Below are 21,419 nucleotides of genomic sequence, written 5' to 3'. Positions count from 1 at the left end.
GTGTACTTAGACCCTCAGTCATGTCCGACTCTTTGTGACCCCATTGACTACAGCCCTCCAGGGACGTCAGTCCATGGGATTCTCCAGGCAAGAATACTGGGGTGGGTTGTCATGCCCTCCTCCAGGGGATCTTCCCAACTCAGGGGTCAAACCCAGGTCTCTGCATTGCAGGTGGATTCTTTACTATCTGAGCCACTAAGGAAGCCCAAGAACACTGGAGTGGGTAGCCTATCCCTTCTCCAGAGAAGCTTAGACTAGAGTATAAGAAAAAGAAAACTCAAGGTGTACTCCAAGTGTGTACACTTGAACAAGTGGAAGCCTGGATTTGTCATTAACTGAGATAGAAATCTTAGTTGAGGAAAATTGTGGGTGTGGATTAGAACTTCGGTTTGGCCTATGTTAACATAAATTTTGAGATGCCCACTGGACTTCTAAATAGAAATATCAAGAAGGTGGTTGGATACACAATGTTGAAGTTCAGAGAAAAGTTCCTGTATATAGATGGTATTTCAATTCATGAGAACTAGATGAGACTATCATAAGTGAATATAGGTGTAAAATCAAAGACACACCAGGACTGAGCTGTATGTAACTTCAACATTAAGAGATCATGGAGGAGGGAAAAAATAATGAGACTAAGAAGGAGCAACCAATAAGGTAGTAGGAAATCAAGAATATGTCTTGGTAGCAAGAGTGAAGAACAAATTTCAATGTTGTTGTTCAGTCACTCAGTTGTGCCCGACTGGATGGAGAAATGAGAAATTGACTAGAAACAGGAACATGGAAACTCTTTGGAGCAACAGAAACACATCTTGCTTGGTACAGGTGTGTGTATCAGTTCAGTTGCTCAGTTGTCTCTTTGTGACCCCATGGACTGCAGCACTCCAGGCTTCCCTGTCCATCACCAACTCCCAGAGATTGCTCAAACTCATATCTAGCCATCCAACCATCTCATCCTCTGTCGTTGGTGATGCCATTCAACCATCTCATCCTCTGTCGTCCCCTTCTCCTCCCACCTTCAATCTTTCCCAGCATCAGGGTCTTTTCCAATGAGTCAATTCTTTGCATCAGGTGGCCAAAAGTATTGGAGCTTCAGCTTGAGCACCAGTCCTTCCAAAGTATATTCAGGACTGATTTCCTTTAGTATGGACTGGTTTGATCTCCATGCAGTCCAAGGGACTCTCAAGAGTCTTCTCCAACACCACAGCTCAAAAGCATCAATTCTTTTGTGCTCAGCTTTCTTTACCGTTCAGCTCTCACACCATACATGACTACTGGAAAAACCACAGCTTTGACTAGATGGACCTTTGTGGGCAAAGTAATGTCTCTGCTTTTTAATATGCTGTCTAGGTTGGTCATAGCTTTTCTTCCAAGGAGCAAGATTCTTTTAATTTCATGGCTGCAGTCACCATCTGCAGTGATTTTGGGGCCCAAGAAAATAGTATCAAATTTCAATGACAGACTTAAAAAAACTGTCAAATGCTGCTGACAGGTCAAGTAAGATAAAGACTAAGCATTGATCATTAGATTTAACAATATGGTGATATTTGAAGACCTTGAGAAAAATAGCTTTAATGGAGTGATAATGATAAAACCCTAATTTGAGTGAATTTCAGAATGAGAAATAAGAGTTTGAGACCATCAGTATAAATAAACTTTGAGAATTTTGCTCTAAAGAATTCAAGCTACATTTCCATATTATGGAACTTATTATCAGAAGAAATGGGTGCTCGATAATTCCATAAGCAGCAAAACCTTAATAATAAAAGCAGAAAACATCAAAAGGAGGAGGTAAAGAAAATGAAATGAAATGAAAATGGATGCAATATGTCTATTAGGATGATTTTATTTAACAAATACTGATACATCGCTGCCAGGCACTATCCAAGGATTTATAAATACAATTCATTCAAGAAGCTTCTGATTCTCAAAATACATTTGAGACTGCCCTTTTCCCAATCTTTAATTGTACTAAGACATGAGCCCACAATTTCACCTTCTTCTCTGTTTATAGTTTCCCTAAGTGAAGTTATTCAGACATATGGCTTCAAATGGTATCTATTTACTGATAGCCTTTAACTATGTATCCCCAAGCTCCAATATTTAATATTTTAGCTTGATAGGAAAGTGAATTTTTAATATTTTAGATTGTTGTATTTGCAATTTTCCCACAATGGGCATGTACTGCTTCTTTTTTTAAAGCTTAATTTTTTTTTTCAAAGGAGGTAATTAATTCATGAACTAATCTCCCCACAGATAGATAAACTAAGAAGACTGAGAACTGACCACTGGATCTAGCAACATGGTAGTCACTGGCATCCTTAACAAAATAGGGTGAAGGGGGAGAAAAATCTGCCTGGAATAATCTGGCAGCTCCTCAAAGTTAGGGTATGGCCCAGCAATTACACTCCTAGGTATATACCCAAGAGACTTGAAAACATTATATCCACACAAAAACATATACCCAAACATTCAGAAAAACACAGCAATATAACATCCTAGTAGCCAAAGTATACACAACCCAAATGTCCATAAACGAATGGATAAACAAAGTATGGTATATTCATACAATGGAATATTAGCAATTTAAAAAATTAAGTATGAATACATGTGACAGCACAGACGAACCTTGAAAATACTAAACTAACTCAAAGAAATCAGTCACAAAGGAAAATATACTGAATGGTTCATTCCATGCATATGACTGTCTAAACTATGCACATTTAGAGAGACAGAAAGTGTACTGGAGGGTTGCCAAGGGATGGGGAAAGAAAGGTCTAGGGAGTGACTGCTAATGAGTATGAAGTTTTCTAGGTGATAATGAAAATTATCTAAAATTAGGTCATGTTGAAGGTCACACAACTCTGTGAATAACTGTACACTTCAAAAGGGTGAAACTTACAATATGCAAATTACCTTAATAAAGTTGCTACCAAAAAAAAGGGGGGGGGGGCAGGAGAATCTAGTTGATACTCAGTTTGCATTTGTTTTATTCCCTCTCAGTATTTTCTGACTTTCTGTCTTCTATTTTGTTGCCAATGTCCAGGTTTTATTTGACCTTACTTCCAGGAATTTATCATTTCTTAAAAATAACCTTTTCCTCCTTCCCCTTAATCCCTATCTCTATGCCACTCTCCAACTCTCCAAATCAAAGATAACCAGAGATAAAAATGTCTGGCTCTATTAAGAAAAGCTACACTTTACAATTTTAAAAATTATTAAATGTGGCCATGTTCAGATTTACTTTTCATACAGTCTTAAGTCATATATTTACATATTTCAAAAAAGGGAAGCATTTGCCTAGAGATAACATACCACTTTAAGCAAACAACACATTATATAGCCTGAATTCTAAAACCCATTTTGTATCATAAGAAACTACTTTGTAAAAGTTACAAAACAAACATCCCTCATTCTTGAGAAATGTTTGAATTTTTTAATAATGCTGCTATAATACATTTTCTTTCATAAAATTTAAGAAAAACTTGCAACAATGGTGAGTAGAAGGTATTGTCATTTTATGGGTAAAGAGACATATAAAGATACAAGGACAATGGTAAAGTTAAGCTTTGAGCTGATTTCCTATCTTGGATTATATAATTTTAAAAGTACATAATAATCAACTATTGCTGGAATAACATCTGAGCAATTTAGCTAAACATACAAACAATAACAAATATTCAAACTTCGGGAATTCTAGTTGAAGTAATAGAAAAATAGAAAAATTTTCCTTCCAAAAAAAGGTATCTATAGACAAAGGTTCAGATATCCCATGAGTTATTCATAAGTCAAATGTGAGTTAACGTTTTCTGTATTTCTTACATAAAATTTTATAATCAGCTGATGAAAAGACAATTTTCACATTCAAAAATACTTTCAGAATGTACCTATAACAATGCAAAAGTATATGAAAAAACACAGCTATTTCACTGATGCCTTTAAGAACAGCCATTTTATTATTTTTTATGCATCTTCTTACGCATTTCTTCAAGAGCTGCTTCTTTCTCTCTCAGCACTTGCTTAAGTCTTCTTATCTTTTCATCTCTAATGGTTTCTTCTAACTCTGGTGGTGTCATCAGGAAAATATCTTCAGTATAATTTTTATTAAAGGAATGGCTTTGTTCAAATGCTGTACTTGAGCTCAATGTGCCTTTTTCTTGGTTTCCATAAGTACAATGCTCTACCTCAGTTCTCTTTTCTTCTCTGGTTTTGTTGCAGCTTGTGAGGATGTTATGGTTTGACACATCTGAAGTTGGTAAAATACTGCTAATGAGCTGGGAACTGGGGACATTAGCTCCTCCATTTATAGTTGTGTTATTAATACTATTGGTTCTTCTCTTCTTTGGACGATCCATTTTCTTAGTGGTTTTTGCTTTTCTTTTCTTATCAATACCCTGCTGCAATTTTGAATAAGATTTCAAAAGAAAAACAAAATATTATTGCTGAATATATACTGTGCTCTTGAATTTAAAAATGTTTCCAGTTACAAATATTTAGCCATTAAATTCAACTCAACAAAACTACTGAGAACAACTGCAGGAAGAAAGTAATGTTTGCCACTGTATGGTATCAAAGCGAATGGCAATGTCCCAATGATATTCACTGAGAATAAATTGCCTAATTCACATTTTCCTGCTTAAATCAACTATTAGAAGCTATATTGATCTACTACAAAAGCGTAACAATCATCTGTGAAGAGCCTAAGAAATAGATTTAACATATTTAACATTTTTTTTCATCTGCACAGTAGGCACGTATAAAAGATTATCACTGGGAAAGGTTGACTGGTTTCTGATCTGAAGTTCAGGATATTAAACAATAAGGAAACATTTATAAGTAGAATGACAGTAGGCAAAGCTACAGGGATTTTTTTGTTCATCATTATTGTATAGATTTCTCTTAAGACTTATATTAAAAGCCATATTGTAGTGAATATCTACTTGCTTATATTTTCCCTACATTTCTGTCATTTATTTTCCTTTTTAAATTTTTTTGGCAACACTGTGCAGCTTGAGGGATCTTAGTTCTCTGACTAGGGATTGGGTCCTTGACAGTGAGAACGTGGAGTCCTAACAACTGGACTGCCAGAGAATTCCCTAAACAACATTTTAATTAACTGGGGATATCTTTTTACATGTTTATCTTTTTACCTTTATTTTCTTATATGTTTTGGTATAATACATATAGACGCAAATTTGGTAAGAACTATCATTCATATTAATACATAAGACTAAAAAATAAAAATCAAGAAAATTAATACATTCATGTATCTTTGGAGTACCTACAAAGGACACTTTAAAATCTATTACCTGTTTTCTCCCTTCCTCCTTCACTATAAACTCTGCCTCTTTGTAAGTTTCATTCTTCACCAAAGGGCTAAAGGAATCAAAACCTTCTCCAGAGTCCAACTGCTGAGGAATCCGAGTAAGGCACACACTCAAATCTTTAGTGATACCATATATCTTTTTAAGTTCAGCATCACTCTTCAGATATGACGCCTTATTGCTTCTTCGTTGAGAACTGTTCTTGTCATTTCTTTCTTGAGTAACTTTTTCTAGTGTTGATGCCATCTCATTCTGGATCTGGAAATAGGAAAAGAAAACACACAAACAATACTGCCAATTACTTAAGCTATTTTATCACACTAGCAACTAAGTAATTACCTCATCTTCCTTAAAATGCCATGCTTTAAAGTCCTAAATGGTCAGATTGCATTCCTCTTACCTTACCACCCACATTCGAAAAGCTGAACTTTACTGGGCAAAACCAAAATACTCCCCAACAATTTTACTTTCTTGTACTAGGAAATAACAGGTAGTCAATTCTCAAACAAATGAAATGAGAATACAGACTAATAACAAGGTGAAAATAATCTATATGACATTATGTTGGAAACTGTCATTTTCTGAAAAATCCTTATACATTTAATCAATCTTGTACTTAATCAGAATTTACCTCATTATATTCCTGGAGTTCAATGAATTCTGTACAAAAGGGGAAAATACTGACATTACTAAGTAGACCTCTAAGTACAAATATTTAGAGGTCACACATACACTAAGTACAACAGAAATAATTACGTGGATATGTTGGGTAACTGAATGAGGAGTCAGAAAGAAGGGCTAGAAAAAGGAAAGGGAAACTTGTATATTAAAAAAAACACAATCAAGATGTTGATAAATTTTTTCCACATATGAATGAAAGGTGTTAAATTAGTCAGGTCCTACCCCTTCCACCATCTACCTAAAAAACTGCCAGATAGCTCCCTACCACAAAACAAACAAACAAATCCCAGCTCTCCTCTAGGCATAACATTAATCTCTTCATATACTAAAACTAAGCTCTTAAATATATGTATGTACATATACTTATGTGTACAAATATAAGCATGCATATGTATTTACACACACAATTTTACGAAGCTGTGGATTCACATTATCCTTCTCCAACTCTTCTAAATCTTGTTGCTCTGTGATTTGTTTGTTTAATTTTGCTTTTAAGATTTGGCATGCCAAATGATTCAAGAGAAAAATACCATTTGGGCTCTATTACACTTCTCAAACATTTCCCTCAAATGAAAGCTTTGGATTAAGCATTCATGTGTGTATGGTATGTATATGATGAAAAGGGGGATGGGAGAGGAGGGAAAAAGAGGTATCATAGATAACTAACTTTAAGAATCAAGAGAGAAAAATTTTCTATATACATAAGATTAAAAAGAACACCCTGACATGGGAAAATTACCTTTGGTTCTTGGTCTCTGAAAACACACTGTTGTGAAGTAACAGTTGTTGCATCAACAGAGGAACTTATTTTCTCTACGCTCTGGATGACATTTCCTTTCCTGGGGGCATTTTGTCCTGTACTAAATCCATCTGGTAAGACTGACTTTGAGAATAAAGTCTTACTCTGCTTTAAGTAGTTAATAGATTGGTTCATACTATGTGGGTTTGGGGCAGAAAGAGATGGTTTCTCCACTTTCTTATTCTTCTCTGCCCTTAAATTGGCCATGGAAGCAAGCTGAGTATTTGAAACTGATTTTGTCTCCATCTGGGAAGATTTACTTTTAGCCAAAACAATATTTACAACCTCTCTGGATATTTCTGTGACTGGACTTGAACTCACTATCTGTGATGCATCTTTTCTTGGTGGAATATCAGAAGAAACTGAATTCTGTTTGTCAATTAGTGATGGCAAAACATCTGTCCCCTTTTTAGCCAAGAGATAGACTTTCCCATTAAACATAACCAAAGCATTATCTTTAATAGGCATACTTTTGGATTGTGTCCCACTAGGACTGATGGTACTCAATGGTGGCATATTTACAGTGTTATCTCCCAAATTTTTTCTATCTACAAAAGTTTTTAAAATCTTTGAAGCCACATTATTTGAAGATTTAACAGGAACAAGAGATGGAGTGCAAGGCTGTAGATTTTCTTGAAAAATCCATTTCACTGAAGCAGCTTGAGAATGCTGACCACCTTTTAACTGTGTCTCTTTAGCAACATTCATTGGAATCTGTGTGGTGTTTAGAATCATTGGCTTTGCTATTTCTGTAACAGGTTTTGGGTAAATGTTTTGAAAGTTCTTGGTAACTACATTTTTCACTGTATTTACAGGAGATACATAAATAACAGTAGGTATTTGGGAGGGCTCAACTGTTCCTGAGGTACTTGTGGTGGCAGTTGCAAGTATCTTTTGCTGAACTGAAGGAGGCAATGATGACGCTGGTACAGATTTCACTTCAGCATGGGCTGGAATCTGTAAATGATGCCCAGAAGGCAAAACCGGAGACTTCACAGTCATTGGGAGACTCTGGGTATTTACTAAAATGTAAGATGAATCATTTTGTGTTGAAGAGGGAGAAACAGCAAATGTTTGCATGGTGAGTCCATCAATTTTCACACCATGACTCTGAACTTTAGAAACTGATGAGGTAAAATTTTCAGTTCCCACAGAAGTAACTCTAACTTTTTCTGCTGTATCTACTGTTCTTGTAAGAAAATAGTTTGAAGAACTGGCTGGCTGAAAAATGGGCAATTGAACTGATGCACTTGTGGAAGAGCTGGAAATCTGAGTCTGAAAAGTAACTTGAACTGGACTTCCTGTATTCCCTTTCAAAGCATCAGACATGACTGAAGATTGAACTAGTGGCATAAGATTTCCAGAGGAATTAGGAATTGGAAGTAATTGCAGAAGATTTTTTCCATCCGAGCCAATCGTCTGAACTACTTGGTACATGCAGCCTGAAACACTTAAAAAAAGATTGAGTAAATAAATACAACATACTACATGGTATATACATTTTATTTAAAAACAAGTATTTGTAAATATTATTTTTAAAAAGTAAAAATTTATAAAATATAAGTATGTAATTTGACACTTTGAGTTTTCAAAGTGAAATACTGCAAAAGAAAGATTTTGAAGTAGAAGAGATAATCAAAGATATGGCAAGCTTTGATTTAGATTTTCTCATATGATTAGGCAATGCATATGAGATATTAGCATTATTTCTAAGACTAAAAGTAGACTTTTCTAAGGTTTTATCTTGTATAAAATTTCACTTACTAGAATATGCTCCTCTTAAACCACGTATTCTCCCTTCTTCTTTTCCTTAATTAAATTCTTTCCTCTAGTCCTTCTTCTTTACTATTACTGACCATGATTCTCATTTTACCCCCATTTACGTCATTCTATTTCCCTTGCTCTTTTCTTTCCCTAGCTAATCTGTTCTGTGTTATTCTCACTGACAATGACAAGTTCTATTGTCAGCTATTCTTTTGCTCAATGCATCTCTTAAGACACCACCTTCATGCATCACGTGTCTGGAGACTAAACTGAATTACTCATGTAGAAAGCAGATTCTTCTTTGATTTCAGTATGTTTGACATTTAGTACTAAATAGCTCTTGGTATGACAATTAGTCATATTAGTTTCAACTGTCAATCCATATTTTAATAGCAACATCATTTCAGCTGAATGGCTTTCAATGAATATGGAATATGAACAACATCATTCACAGTAAGCTATCAAATACACTGGAAGTCAGTATTTCTTTTTAACAGCCTATTTTGATCCTGATAGTTATTAGCTATTACTTAGCACAGGTTGCTGATTAAAAAAAAAAAATCAATACATAACAGTATCAGACTGTATAACCAATTATCTGTAGATTAGTTAAATGCAGACACCTAAAGCTATATACCTAAAACCAAACTTCAGCTCTTGGAAAATACTAAACCCTTAGTATGGGAATCAGGGTCATCACACATGCTGATTAGTTATTAATTAGTTATTCTTCATCCACCCATGTAACTTAAGTCTCAACATAAATGATATTTCCCAGAAGATACATCCTTTGGCCACTTTTAACTACCTTTGCTCCTCCTTCATAATTAATAACATTACATTTGTTAATTTTCTTCATGGTATATATATCACAAGTTTTTACCATATCTTAATTTTTTTTTTACCAGTTTATGTACTGTCTCTTATGCTAAATTCTAGCAATATGGGTACAGAGTCCATGTCCTATACAGTTAACATGGCCTTATATGACTAAGATCAGATGAAAAATAATGAAATAATAATTAGAATTCTCAGTAGTGTAAACATATGTTTTACTGCCTAAAGGTGTTTTTTAAGCCTCAGGTATTAATACAAATCAAAGTAAAAAGAATTCATTTGAGTAAGTTCTAATGAGATGGAGGAAACTGGAGCCCATTATACAGAGTGAAGTAAGCCAGAAAGATAAAGAACATTACAGCATACTAACACATATATATGGAATTTAGAAAGATGGTAATGATAACCCTATATGCAAAACAGAAAAAGAGACACTGATGTACAGAACAGACTTTTGAACTCTGTGGGAGAAGGTGAGGGTGGGATGTTTCGAGAGAACAGCATCAAAACATATATATTATCTATAGTGAAACAGATCACCAGCCCAGGTTGAATGCATGAGAGAAGTGCTCAGGCCTGGTGCACTGGGAAGACCCAGAGGAATCGGGTGGAGAGGGAGGTGGGAGGGGGAATCGGGATGGGGAATACGTGTAACTCCATGGCTGATTCATGTCAATGTATGACAAAACCCACTTCAATACTGTAAAGTAATTAGCCTCCAACTAATAAAAATAAATTTAAAAAAAGTAAAAAAATTCTATGCAGTACACAAGCTAAGAATGTTTTTTTAAAATCTTTTTTTAAAAAATCACAAATATTTTGTGATATGTAAAAATTATGAATTTCACTATCCATAAATAAAGTTTTATTAGTAGATAGTCACCCCCACCACTTTTTATGTACTGTACATGGCTGCTCTCATGCTGCAACAAGAGTTCAGCAGTTGCAGCAGAGATTATATGGCCTGCTGCTAAGAGTCATTTCAGTCGTGGCCGACTCTGCGCGACCCCATAGACGGCAGCCCACCAGGCTCCTCTGTCCATGGGATTTTCCAGGCAAGAGTACTGGAGTGGGTTGCCATTGCCTCCTCTGATTATATGGCCTATATAGCTTAAATATTTACTATCTAGCCCTTTACAGAAAATGTTTGCTAGCTTCTAATGTAGTTCAACCCACAATCCCTAAAAGAACTTAAAACTGTTGGGTACATGAACATGTAGATAGGCAATTATCATTGAGATGATGATCTATTTGGATGACAACAAACATGTTGACTCCTTTCTTAAAACATTTTCTTCCCAAGGCTTCCTAGATACCATATTCTTCTATCTTTGTAGTGGTTACTCAGTCTTTGCCAACTCCATCCTTGAATCAGCCTTAAAATGTTGGAATTCAACAAAGTTTAAAGTGAACTCTTCCTACTCAATAAGCTTTGCTCCAGATGATTTATTTTATATACATGACTTAAATTACCATCTATATACAACAATTCAAATATTTATATCTTAGCTCTTTTGAGTCAGGCTTATATGTCCAACTTCCCTCTTCACATTTCCATTCAGAATCTCAAATGCATCTAAAACTAAACAGAGTCTTTTCCAGTGTTCTTCCTTCAATAAATGGTATCCCAACTATCTTAGATGCCCAAATCTAAACAATTCCAGCTTTCTAACCATATGTATCCAACCTATCTCAAAATCCTGTTGATACCATTTCCTAAATTTCTCTTGATCTATTCAACTGTTTCCAAATCAATTGTTCCCACTCCAGTCTATCTCTGGCTTGGTCTGTTATGGTAGCTTAACAACCGATCTTTTCTTCAGTCTATCATCTTCTCTTCAAATTACTTAGCACTCTTAAAGCTGGCTGGCTCTTCCCTACTTAAAATGTTTCATCAACTTCCCAGTTTCTCTGAGTGGTAAAAAAGAAACCAAGAGATTCTGATGCAATTGAACACAAAGGAAGAGAGAGTTTCAAGAAAACTGGGTAATTCCACTCAAAGTTTCTGAGAGACCAAAGAGAAGGCAGATTAAAAATGTATACAGGAATTAATGGCATGAGGATCACTGATGGCATTAAAGGGCAGTTTTGTGTGGAAAGAAGTTGGTAGGAGTGAATATGAAGAAAGAATATGAAAACAGCAAGGATAGATAACACTTTTATGAACTTTGGATGTAAAGGGAAAGGGGAAAACTGGCAAGTAGTTGGAAACTAAATGGGGTCAAAGAGGAGACTTTTTTTTTTTTTTAAATGTTAGGTGAACTAGAGCAGCAGTCCCCTATCTTTTTGGCACCAGGGACTGGTTTCATGAAGACAATTTTTCCATGAACTGGAGTGGGGGAATGGTTTCAGGATGATTCAATTACATTACATTTATCATGCACTTTATTTCTATTATTATTACATTAGTTATGACATCAGCTCCACCTTAGATCATCAGGCATTAGATCCAGAAATTGAGGATCCCTGAACTTGAGCATAAGTATTCATGTGAGTAACCAAATGGAAGAGACTTGAAATAAAGGAGCAAGAGGGGTAATTAATAATGTAAAGTTTGAAAAGAAGGTAGGAAATTGAGACCACAAGTCAGGTGAAGAGACCTGGAGAAATGTCTCTCTTCATTGGAAGAGAAGTTAGGTACATTTGGAGGTAAGTTTAAAGCTTTGGCATTACAAGGTTGAGGTAATTCTGATCTAGTGACTTTTATTTGCACTGTGAAATAAGAACATAACACCATTTGCTAAGAAGAGCAAAAATAGGGAGAAATTTCAAGAAATCAAAAAGATGCAAAAACAGTCTTTCAGCAAGAATAAGCTGACTTTAGAAAATATCAGAGTCATCAGACAGTGTTAAGGGCCCAGGGAGGTAGGTAACAATCATTAATTTATAGTGATACCAACTGTGCTGGTGAGTCTCCTTGTTTTACTAGGTATAGCCAAAAAGAAAGTGTTATCACTAAGTTCATCCAAGGCTGCAGTGACTTCAGAAGGGTGTAACAAAAGTCAAAGAGGAGCAAATGATTTTAGGGTACTGAAAATTTCTTTTAAATAATGAAATGCAGAATCTATACTAGATGGGATGAAAATGAGAACATAAAGGCTAACATTTAGGAAGAAAGGGGCTTCCCTGGTGGCTCAGACAGTAAATAATCTGCCTACAATGTAAAGGAGCCAGATTTGATCCCTGGGTTGAGAAGACCTAGAGAAGGCAATGGATACCCACTCCAGTATTCTTGCCTGGAGAATTCCACAGAGAGAGGAGCCTGGCAGGCTACAGTTCATGAGGTTGCAAAGAGTCAGACATCACTGAGTGGCTAACATTTTCACTTTTTCACTTTCATAGGGAGAAAATAAAGGGAATGGACTGAAGGGCCAGATAAAAAAAGTCAGCATGGGAGTACTTAAAACAACTAACCTAAAATACAGGAACTGGTGTTTGGAAAGCAGGATGCCTAAAACCAAGAATTTTGTAAATGCAGCAATTTCATCTGATAACAACTACAGAAGTGGATTGATGGTGACAGAATGGAGAAAACATTGAAGAAAAAAGATCTTTGTATTGAAAGACCAGGAGACAAAAGAGATTACCCACATAGATGCTGAAGTCATTTGGATTAGAGAGATGATTAGGAGGTGGGTGCTTCAATTCAGTGACAGGAAGTTGGTACATGGTGTTAATGAACCACAATTAAGACCATCTACCAACCTTCTGTTGCTGATATGCTAGAAAGTTGACTTGAAGCTCACTGTCTTCAATCTATTTTTCCCCCATATTCTACTGCACCTTATTTCCAAAGATTACCAAGTATGTCCTCACAGTTAAATCTGGCTTACTCTGTCTTCATTTCCTAGGTGCTCTCTGCTGAAGCTAACATTGGTAGCTAATTATCTATCTTGAACCTCTTCCAAACACGGTTTCCATTGTGTGCAGTATTTCTTTTGTCTTTCTTACTGTTCCACTTCTTATTAATTTTCTGCATTTTAAGCATCCAACTATGACTACTCCTGATAGTACAGTTCATGACTATTTTTCTTTCAAGACATTCCTTTGTAAATCAACCATACTTCAATTTTAAAAAACTATTTTTAAAGGCATTCTTGCATAAAGATTGCATCAAGGTAACAGTTCAAAGCTTCATCTATTGGCTTCAATTATCTCCTTTGCAATAATGACTCTATTTATTATTTATCTCTATTTATTCATTCTGATTCTTTAATATTTATCTCAATTCCATATTTGTAATGTCTGACCAAATATTTTCACTTTTAAAACCATTACTTAAGTTAAAATTACTCTGTATTGAAAACTAATACTCTTTCTTACCATCCAGTCATGTGTCAGCATATTATTTTCCAAGTCACTTAGGTCTTACAGTATCTAGCCATCTCTATCTTCACCACCCTCCTTATTCACCTTTAATTCACTCAGAGTACTTTGTATTGATACCTAGATACCTTCAAAGGATAAACATACAATAAATGTATACCAAATGAATCACCAAGTCTATATTCTTCCCCCCTTTTTTACAGCTCTTTGTCATATTCTCTTTGTCTTCGCCATTTCTATTTCCTAGATCAGACCTGTATCACCTTGTGTCCTGTCCTCATTATCTCATTCCTATATTTTTTGCCTCTGATTTTTAAACTAGATTTCTTGACTGCAGCCATTATTATGATGTATCTCTGGCAGACTAAATCATTGTTTCCATCCTGTTACCTTCTTGCTCAAAGTTTCAATAATTCATCACTGCCAATTCAGTCTGAGGTTAAAATCATCTACAACCTAGTCCCAACCAATCTCCTATAACATCTCAACATAAAATCTCTGGTCTTATCATAAAGGTCTTTACTATTCTGGATTGTCCCATGTACAATATTTACTCTAACCATTTTTTTTCTTCTCTAACAATTTAAAACAGTTATAAATTGAGGACCAATACATTTTCTCCATGAACTATCTCCTAGACACTCAAGTTCACATTAATTTCTCCCAACTTGGAATCCCTAAAGCACTCTTGTTGTTGCCATTAATGCCACGTGTTATATAATGCTTTCTGTATTGTCTTTAATCTATTAGTTAATTTTTTAAAATGAGTAAACTATTGTTTTCTTCAGTAAGGCTGAAACTCCTTATGGTCAGAGACTATATCATTTACTTTCTGTTCTTCCAATACCAAGCACAGAAGGCCCTAACAAAATTATATAAAAAATAATGCAACTCTTTGAAATATTTCAAACACATTAAAATGCCTCAATATCTGTATTGTTTAGTTAATGTATTTCATCTGTCAGTAATATCTGGCTAACAGATTAGAAGTTTCAACAGAACAGAATCCATGCTTTTATAATTATTTGCATAGTGGATAACACAGTTTGGACTTCCCTGGTGGCTCTGATGGTATGGAATCTGCCTGCAATGTAGAAGACCTGGGTTTCATCCCTGTGTAAGGAAGACCTGCTGGAGAAGGAAATGGCAACCCATTCCAGTATTCTTGCCTGGAGAGTTCCATGGACAGAGGAGCCTGGCAGGCTACAGTCCCAGGGGTCCCTAAGAGTGGGACATGACTGAGCAACTAACATGTAGTCTTTTAAGGGTTTCCCAGATGGCACTAGTGGTAAAGAACTTGCCTGCCAATGCAAGAGACGTAAGAGTTGTGGGTTCAATCCCTGGGTCAGGAAGATCCCCTAGAGGAGGAAATGGCAACCCACTCCAGTATTTTTGCCTGGTAGATCCCATGGACAGAAAAATCTGGCCAACTACAGCCCACAGGGTCACAAAGAGTCAGATACCACTGAAGCGACTTAGCACATACGTAAACACATTTTAATCAGCACAGTAGTTAAGCAAATCACACAGGCTTCCAAGAGGTCATTCACATACTTCACTATATGACTCCTGTATTCATTTTATAAAAAAAATATTTATACTACACAAACTCTTTTTAAAAATCTGATCCAGTTTTTTTCTCTTTTCCACTTCCCCTCGAAAAAGGGATGGAAAATACAGTCTCTTCTATGTCAGTGTATCAGTAGAGATTCATATGATCTGCCAGAGACCTATTCATATCTATGTTCTCTATACCTAATAGAGCAATTGGCACACTGTTAACAGTATTAGCTAAATTGAATCCTACAAGCTGTAATTTTTTTTAAAACCCATAATTTCCTAGTAATAAATGGAATGAGTTCCAAAGATTAAACAGAAATGCAGAATGCTAAGGAAAGAAGTAATAAACCAGGATGAAATTCATACTTCTTTCATCATTACACATTTTTTTCAGACACAGAAGAGACCTTCCATTTAAGATACTAAAGATTATATTCTTCTAGCTAAGGTTAGAACTAAAACTAGAGCCAGATTTTGCATCCCATGCTCTGGTTAGGTCACTTAAACAAAGAATAATCAACATGCTAATTACTTTAAATCAATTAGGATTTGAACTGAGAAATTACATTGGAAAGTTATACAGTTTAAGACTTTAAAAAAGGACAGAGAAATGCATTAAGGAGATTACTGGCTTCTAATCCTAGCTCTCCCAATTATTAATTGACTTTGGTAAACTTAATTTCTTTGAATCTCTCTTTATTTTTAAGTTTTGCTATAACTGGTTGGGATGCTGATAAGCTCCCAATACATGCTAGACATCATCTTCCATTAAAATATTATAATTGCTGCCCAAGATCAAGTAAATGAATCAGGCAATCTTCTGAAAATGTGAGAACTTTAATAAAAGATATTCAATAAATTTATTATATAACTTTTTTTCATTTATTTTTATTAGTTGGAGGCTAATTACTTTACAATATTGTAGTGGTTTTTGCCATACATTGACATGAATCAGCCATGGATTTGACATTTTTGACTTTTTGTTTTGAATGAAGCATTTACAGATTTGATAGGGAATCATAAAAATCTTGCAGGTTAGGACTTCTCTGATGGTACAGTGGATAGGAGTCCTCCTGACAACGCAGGGGATGCAGGTTTGATTCCCGGTCCAGGAAGATTCCCCACATCACAAATAGCTAAAGCCCATGTGCCACAACTACTGAGTCCACACTCTAGAGCCCGTGAGCCACATCTAACGAGCCCGTGTGGTGTAACTACTGAAAATGATGTGCCTAGAGCCTGTGCTCAGCAACAAGAGAAGTCAGCACAATGGGAAGCCTCTGCACCACGACCAAGAGTAGCCCCTGATCACTGCAACTAGAGAAAGCCTGTGCTCAGCAACAAAGACCCAGTGTAACCAAAAATAATTTATTTTAAAAAATTTTTGTAGGTTAATAAACATTTTGTAGATAATTTCACAAAATTTTCAGCTGCTAAGAGATTTTTTCCAACTTACTCTCTATGATTATTATAATAATCTCTATAATTATTATTACTCTATTATGCACATACATAACATATACAAGTACATAATGTAATAATATATATGACAATATATTTCACATAACATCATATGCATAACAGCTGTTGCTATAAATAGTTGTCATTAACTCTAATCCTAAGAAACAGTTCAACAAGGTAGGTACTGCCATTCCCATTTTATAGTTGAGAAAATGGAAGTTTAGTAATATTAAAGAACTTATTCAGAAGGACATGCTTTCTTGGGCAATCCCATTCACTTTCTTGTATTTACTTTAGCATAACCTCAATATAACACGGTCCTCAAAATTCATGCGTAAACTGAGATATTAAAGAGAAATAGATTTCATTTAACCGGTATATGTCTCTCTCTCGTATACACACACACACTCAAATCACATAAACAAAGATAATAACACACTGTACAAAACTACATGCACATCAAACTGACAATGAAACATTTTATAACCAAACCAAGTCTCCTGCTGAGGACACCTATTTAGCTCCCTATTTAAGACAAAGGCTCAAAGGCGGATAGAAGCCAACTGCCAATCACATGGCATCCTAATTCCTATTATTGTGGGATATATTGTCACAGGCTTTTATTATAATTCTTCTAAGCTGATGACTCACAAGTCTCTTTGTGAACTCTGACTCTCAAATTTCCAGCTTTGATTCTACCTGAATTTCATATTCAAATATCTCACTGATCGCTTTCTTGGTGTATTCCTCATCTCAATTAATTTGCCAATATCTGCCCAGAAAACTGGCATCATAATTGACCCACTTTTCTTCATACCAATTCACTGACAAGATCTGCCCATTTGCCCTTCTGTATTTCTTTGAATCCAACCCTTGCTCTACATTCTAGCACAGGCTTTCAGAATCTCTGAAAGGACAACTTAAATAGAATCTTTATTCGCCTGACTTGGCACCTCAAATCCACAGTCATCAGTTACCTAAAACTGACACGTGACTGTAACAGTTCTTTTCTTAAAATCCTCAGAAGGGTCTCCAATGGAGAAGTCTAATCTCTTCAGCAAATCCTTATGAGCTATCTATTTATCCTACTTGTAGTATAGACTCAAACAATAAATACCAATTACTAGTAATACCTGTTTTTTCTTTTTTAAATTAATTTCCTCTGCCTGGGTATAGCCTTCATTCATCTTTTAACTGGACAGCTAATACTTAATATTCCCCAACCTGGGCACTCCAGAAACCTTTCCCACAATTTCCTTTCTCTATGCCCTCACAGGATCATCCTGTGCATAATTTTTATTAACAAGTGTATTATGTTATATTTCCCCCATATGTTAATATTTTTCATGGGCATGGTCCATGGCCTATTCTTTAATCAGTCTCTCCATTTAGTACAGTCTGTCACACAGTAGGCACTCAGTAAACAGTTTTTAACGAAATGTTTTAACTATACTAAGTGATGAACTAGAATATGAACTTAGGTCTCTGTTAACTATCTTCTTTCTCTAACTCTACCAAGGTCTTTGTACCTCAACTGTACCATTCTGACTCTCGCTTTGCTCTTTACATATAAAGTCCAAATCTAAATAAGCTTAATGCCTACTATCACAGATATCTTCCAGATTTCTCCTTTGTACTATAAGGTTAAATTTTGGTTTTACATCTTATACCCTGATGAATTTAAGAGACACTTTTAAAGCAATCAACATTCTGTATTACATTACTGAAAGCTTTTACAGCAGGAAAATGGTAACTCAAGAAAACTCCAAGTATTCATAGAAAATAAGAAAATCATATAATAATTTTAAGCTTATAAAAAATGATTTTGTACAACAAAAATATTATCTGATATGTAAGACCATGAAGCTTCCAAAAACCTATACAGCTGACATTAATCCACCTATGTACAAAAGTATCTTTGGATGTCCTGCAGATTGTTAATTATAAAACAACAGAATCAAATATGCAATCAGTAACCAAAATAAATGTCAAAGAGTTTCAGAAAGGCATCTAGCAAATGTCCCGAATATGTGATTTAAAATCTCAAGGACTTGAAGAAAAATGCATTCAAAGATGATAAAAATTATGCATAAACCAATGAGCTAGCAAACTCCAAATAATTGATAAATGTAGAAAACATAATTCAATTTGCAATGTTTTTAAATACAGACAAAAGTAGAAACAGGAAAACAAAGTACACAATAAACAAAAAGTAAGGTTCTTACTCTAATTTCTGATATTTAAAAAGAATAAAACTCTGAAACAAATTGTATTAAACTAGAGTAAATCAAACGTTATCAAATATGCAGGTATTAAAACAATATAGAAGAAATCAGCAACCATTAAAGATTAGTTCCATTTTTGCATATCCATACAAGGCACTATCTCTGCCTTTCCCCTTAACTTCCACCAAAAATAAGCCAACAAAAAACATACATGCACAAGAGTTGGCTCTTGTTATGATCTGAAATACAATGGTTCTTTCTTAGCAGTTTTCAATGCAGTTTTAGCTAACCACTTTTGATGATCATTTCGTTTTAAATTATTATGCATGCTTTTTTAAAGTGTTTATCACAATTAGGTTTCATATCTACTCATAACTACCTACTTCCTGGGCTAAAATTTTTACAGAAGTAAAATTGTATCCTTAAAGTTATAATAATAGCTAACATTTAAACAATGCTTTTCTATGTTTACTGCACTAAGTATTTTAGTATATTCATTCTTTTAATCCTTAAAATACCTCTTGGTGTTCTTACTTACAGACTGGAAACCAAGTCCCTTGGCCTCACAAATAGTAACTAGCAAAGCAAGAATTAAACCTAGTGATACTGGTTTTCTTCAAACATAAATGCTCTTCCATGATTTTTACATCTCCATTTCTATGGTTTCTTCTTCTCATTTTCTTCTACATTTTTTTCTCACCACTTATTATATACTTACAAACCACGAATAGTTTAACTTAAAATATTCTACCTTAGCTTACAATTTTGTTCGTTTTGCTTCATCTTGAATGTTTTTTTAAAAAATGAGTTAGTGATACACTATTGTCTAAATTTACAAATAAGTGTCTAAGAAATAGAGGAATCCCCCTCTCACAGATGTTGTTCCTCTACATTCGAGATGGTATTCTCATTACACCTGCTTCAAATACGCCGTTGCAAAGGATTTTACATGATAATTCCTCTGTTTTCATTTTTCTGTATCTTCAAATAAAGCTATCATTTGAAAAAAAATTTTTTAATTGATTCCCTTATTTTAAAACAAGTTTTCAGTTTCTATATTCTTATCAATCACGGGAAAGAAAAAAAAAAAAAAAGTCTTTCCTTCTCACAAACTCTTACATTACAGCTATTTTCCCTTACGGTCCAGCGCCACCTGTGCTGCACTTGCTAATCCGCTCTGATTGCTGCGTGTTTCTCTGCGAATGCGCGAGAATCTTCCAGAAGATTTTGGTCATAAAGGCGCGCCGGCCATGTTGATTTTTCTCTCCCATGGAGATCTACTCTGTCAGCCTATGAAATTCAGACGCTGGAGTCCTGCGGCGCCAGGGCAAAGGCTGACTGCGTCAGACTCTGAAGGGGGACGTGCTCTAAGGGATCTAAGCGCCAAACTGCCGCGCACTTTCCCTGGAGTGCTCACCCAGAGGGATCAAAGGCGTCTGAATTGCAGAACGTCAGGAAACGACGGCCGACTCAACATCCTGTTCAGATACGGGAGAGGGGCCGCCGGGTCGAGGGAGATTCGAAACCGGTACTTACCAATGCGAGGCGTTGCCTGACTTTTCCTCTGTAGGTTTCAAGAAGACCCTTTGTAGGTTATTGGACATTTTATAGGGTTGGGAGGGGCCAGTACATCCAGGAAAGGGGGCAGTGTCGGGGCCGAGGTCCTCCAAGGGACGAGAACGAGAGCGAGAGCGAGAACGAGAATGTTGGGCTGGAGTTGTCCCGGAGCAATTCTGAGGAGTTCGAAGCTGAAAGGAGAAGGATGGCAGGCTCTCGAAAGGGTGTATCCTCACGCTTCGGAGGGAGGCGGCGCAGCCACCAAAAACCGGAAGAATAGAAGAGATTGACGGGGCGGGTCCGTCCCTAGCCTCTCAGAGAAGGGTCTCGAGTCTCCACCCATTCAGCGCCTGGGACTTCGCTCCAGAGCCGCCCGGAATCAACGCTGGAGGCGTGGCCTTAATGGCGCCGCCCCTATGGGTCCCGGGTGAGCCGTGAAGGCCGAGCCAGCAGGGCTCGGCCGACTCCGCCCACCAAAGCCGCCCGCTAGCAAAGCTCAGCCTGCCAGCTTCCGGTATCGTCACATCCGGTCGCCAAGATGACTGGCTCGCTAGCACCTCGCCCTTGTACTGTGATCCAATCAAAGGTGATGTTTGCCATCTCTTCTTCCGGATCAAGTAACGAGTCGCAGAAAAAAATTCTCCAGATGCCTACGCAAAATAAAATGTTTCCGGGGCAATCGCAAATTTCCTCCCTTTGTATTTGCCGCTGGTCTAAATTTTCTTTTCCGCCCGTGCTTTAAAAGACATTGGAGGGTTCTTTCGGAGTCATATGCACTCCTGGAGTGAGAAAATTTTAAGACACCTGCCTGTGGCAAGCGCCTGTTTTATTGCTACTTCCTGAGGGTTTCTCGGGTTTTATTCTCTTACTTAAAGCTTTGCCTCG

At 36.1% G+C, this 21,419-nt stretch overlaps 1 protein-coding gene across 3 annotated transcripts; it reads right to left on the bottom strand.

The window, feature by feature from the left end:
• Window positions 1-1,834: 1,834 nt before the first annotated feature.
• On the bottom strand, window positions 1,835-20,870 carry LRIF1 (ligand dependent nuclear receptor interacting factor 1). Of its 3 annotated transcripts, none has more exons than XM_065907020.1 (4): window positions 20,514-20,870; window positions 6,745-8,254; window positions 5,310-5,582; window positions 1,835-4,397 (listed from the first exon to the last, which is right to left on the bottom strand). In XM_065907020.1, the coding sequence occupies exons 1-4, from the start codon at window positions 20,579-20,581 to the stop codon at window positions 3,957-3,959; spliced, it is 2,292 nt and encodes a 763-aa protein (XP_065763092.1). In that variant the 5' UTR covers window positions 20,582-20,870; the 3' UTR covers window positions 1,835-3,956. The 3 variants fall into 3 exon arrangements, with proteins under 3 accessions (XP_065763092.1, XP_065763097.1, XP_065763106.1); XM_065907025.1 differs by having other exon boundaries at window positions 6,745-8,246; window positions 20,514-20,584; XM_065907034.1 differs by lacking the exon at window positions 6,745-8,254 and having other exon boundaries at window positions 20,514-20,854.
• Window positions 20,871-21,419: the final 549 nt, after the last annotated feature.

The sequence above is a fragment of the Muntiacus reevesi genome, chromosome 1 (assembly GCF_963930625.1).
Source record: "Muntiacus reevesi chromosome 1, mMunRee1.1, whole genome shotgun sequence".
Classification (NCBI taxonomy): Eukaryota; Metazoa; Chordata; class Mammalia; order Artiodactyla; family Cervidae; genus Muntiacus; species Muntiacus reevesi.
The sequence above is the reverse complement of the archived record's forward strand: the minus strand, read 5'-3'. Positions and strand labels throughout refer to the sequence as shown.

Excerpts from the sequence above, each read along its gene's own strand:
- LRIF1 (XM_065907020.1), bottom strand. The coding sequence starts at position 20,581 with ATGTCCAATAACCTACAAAGGGTCTTCTTGAAACCTACAGAGGAAAAG. Across the intron at positions 8,255-20,513 it reads TCAGGCAACGCCTCGCATTG|TGTTTCAGGCTGCATGTACC; the intron begins GTAAGTACCGGT and ends TCTTTTTTTAAG. Across the intron at positions 4,398-5,309 it reads AGGAGGAAGGGAGAAAACAG|CAGGGTATTGATAAGAAAAG; the intron begins GTAATAGATTTT and ends TCAAAATTGCAG.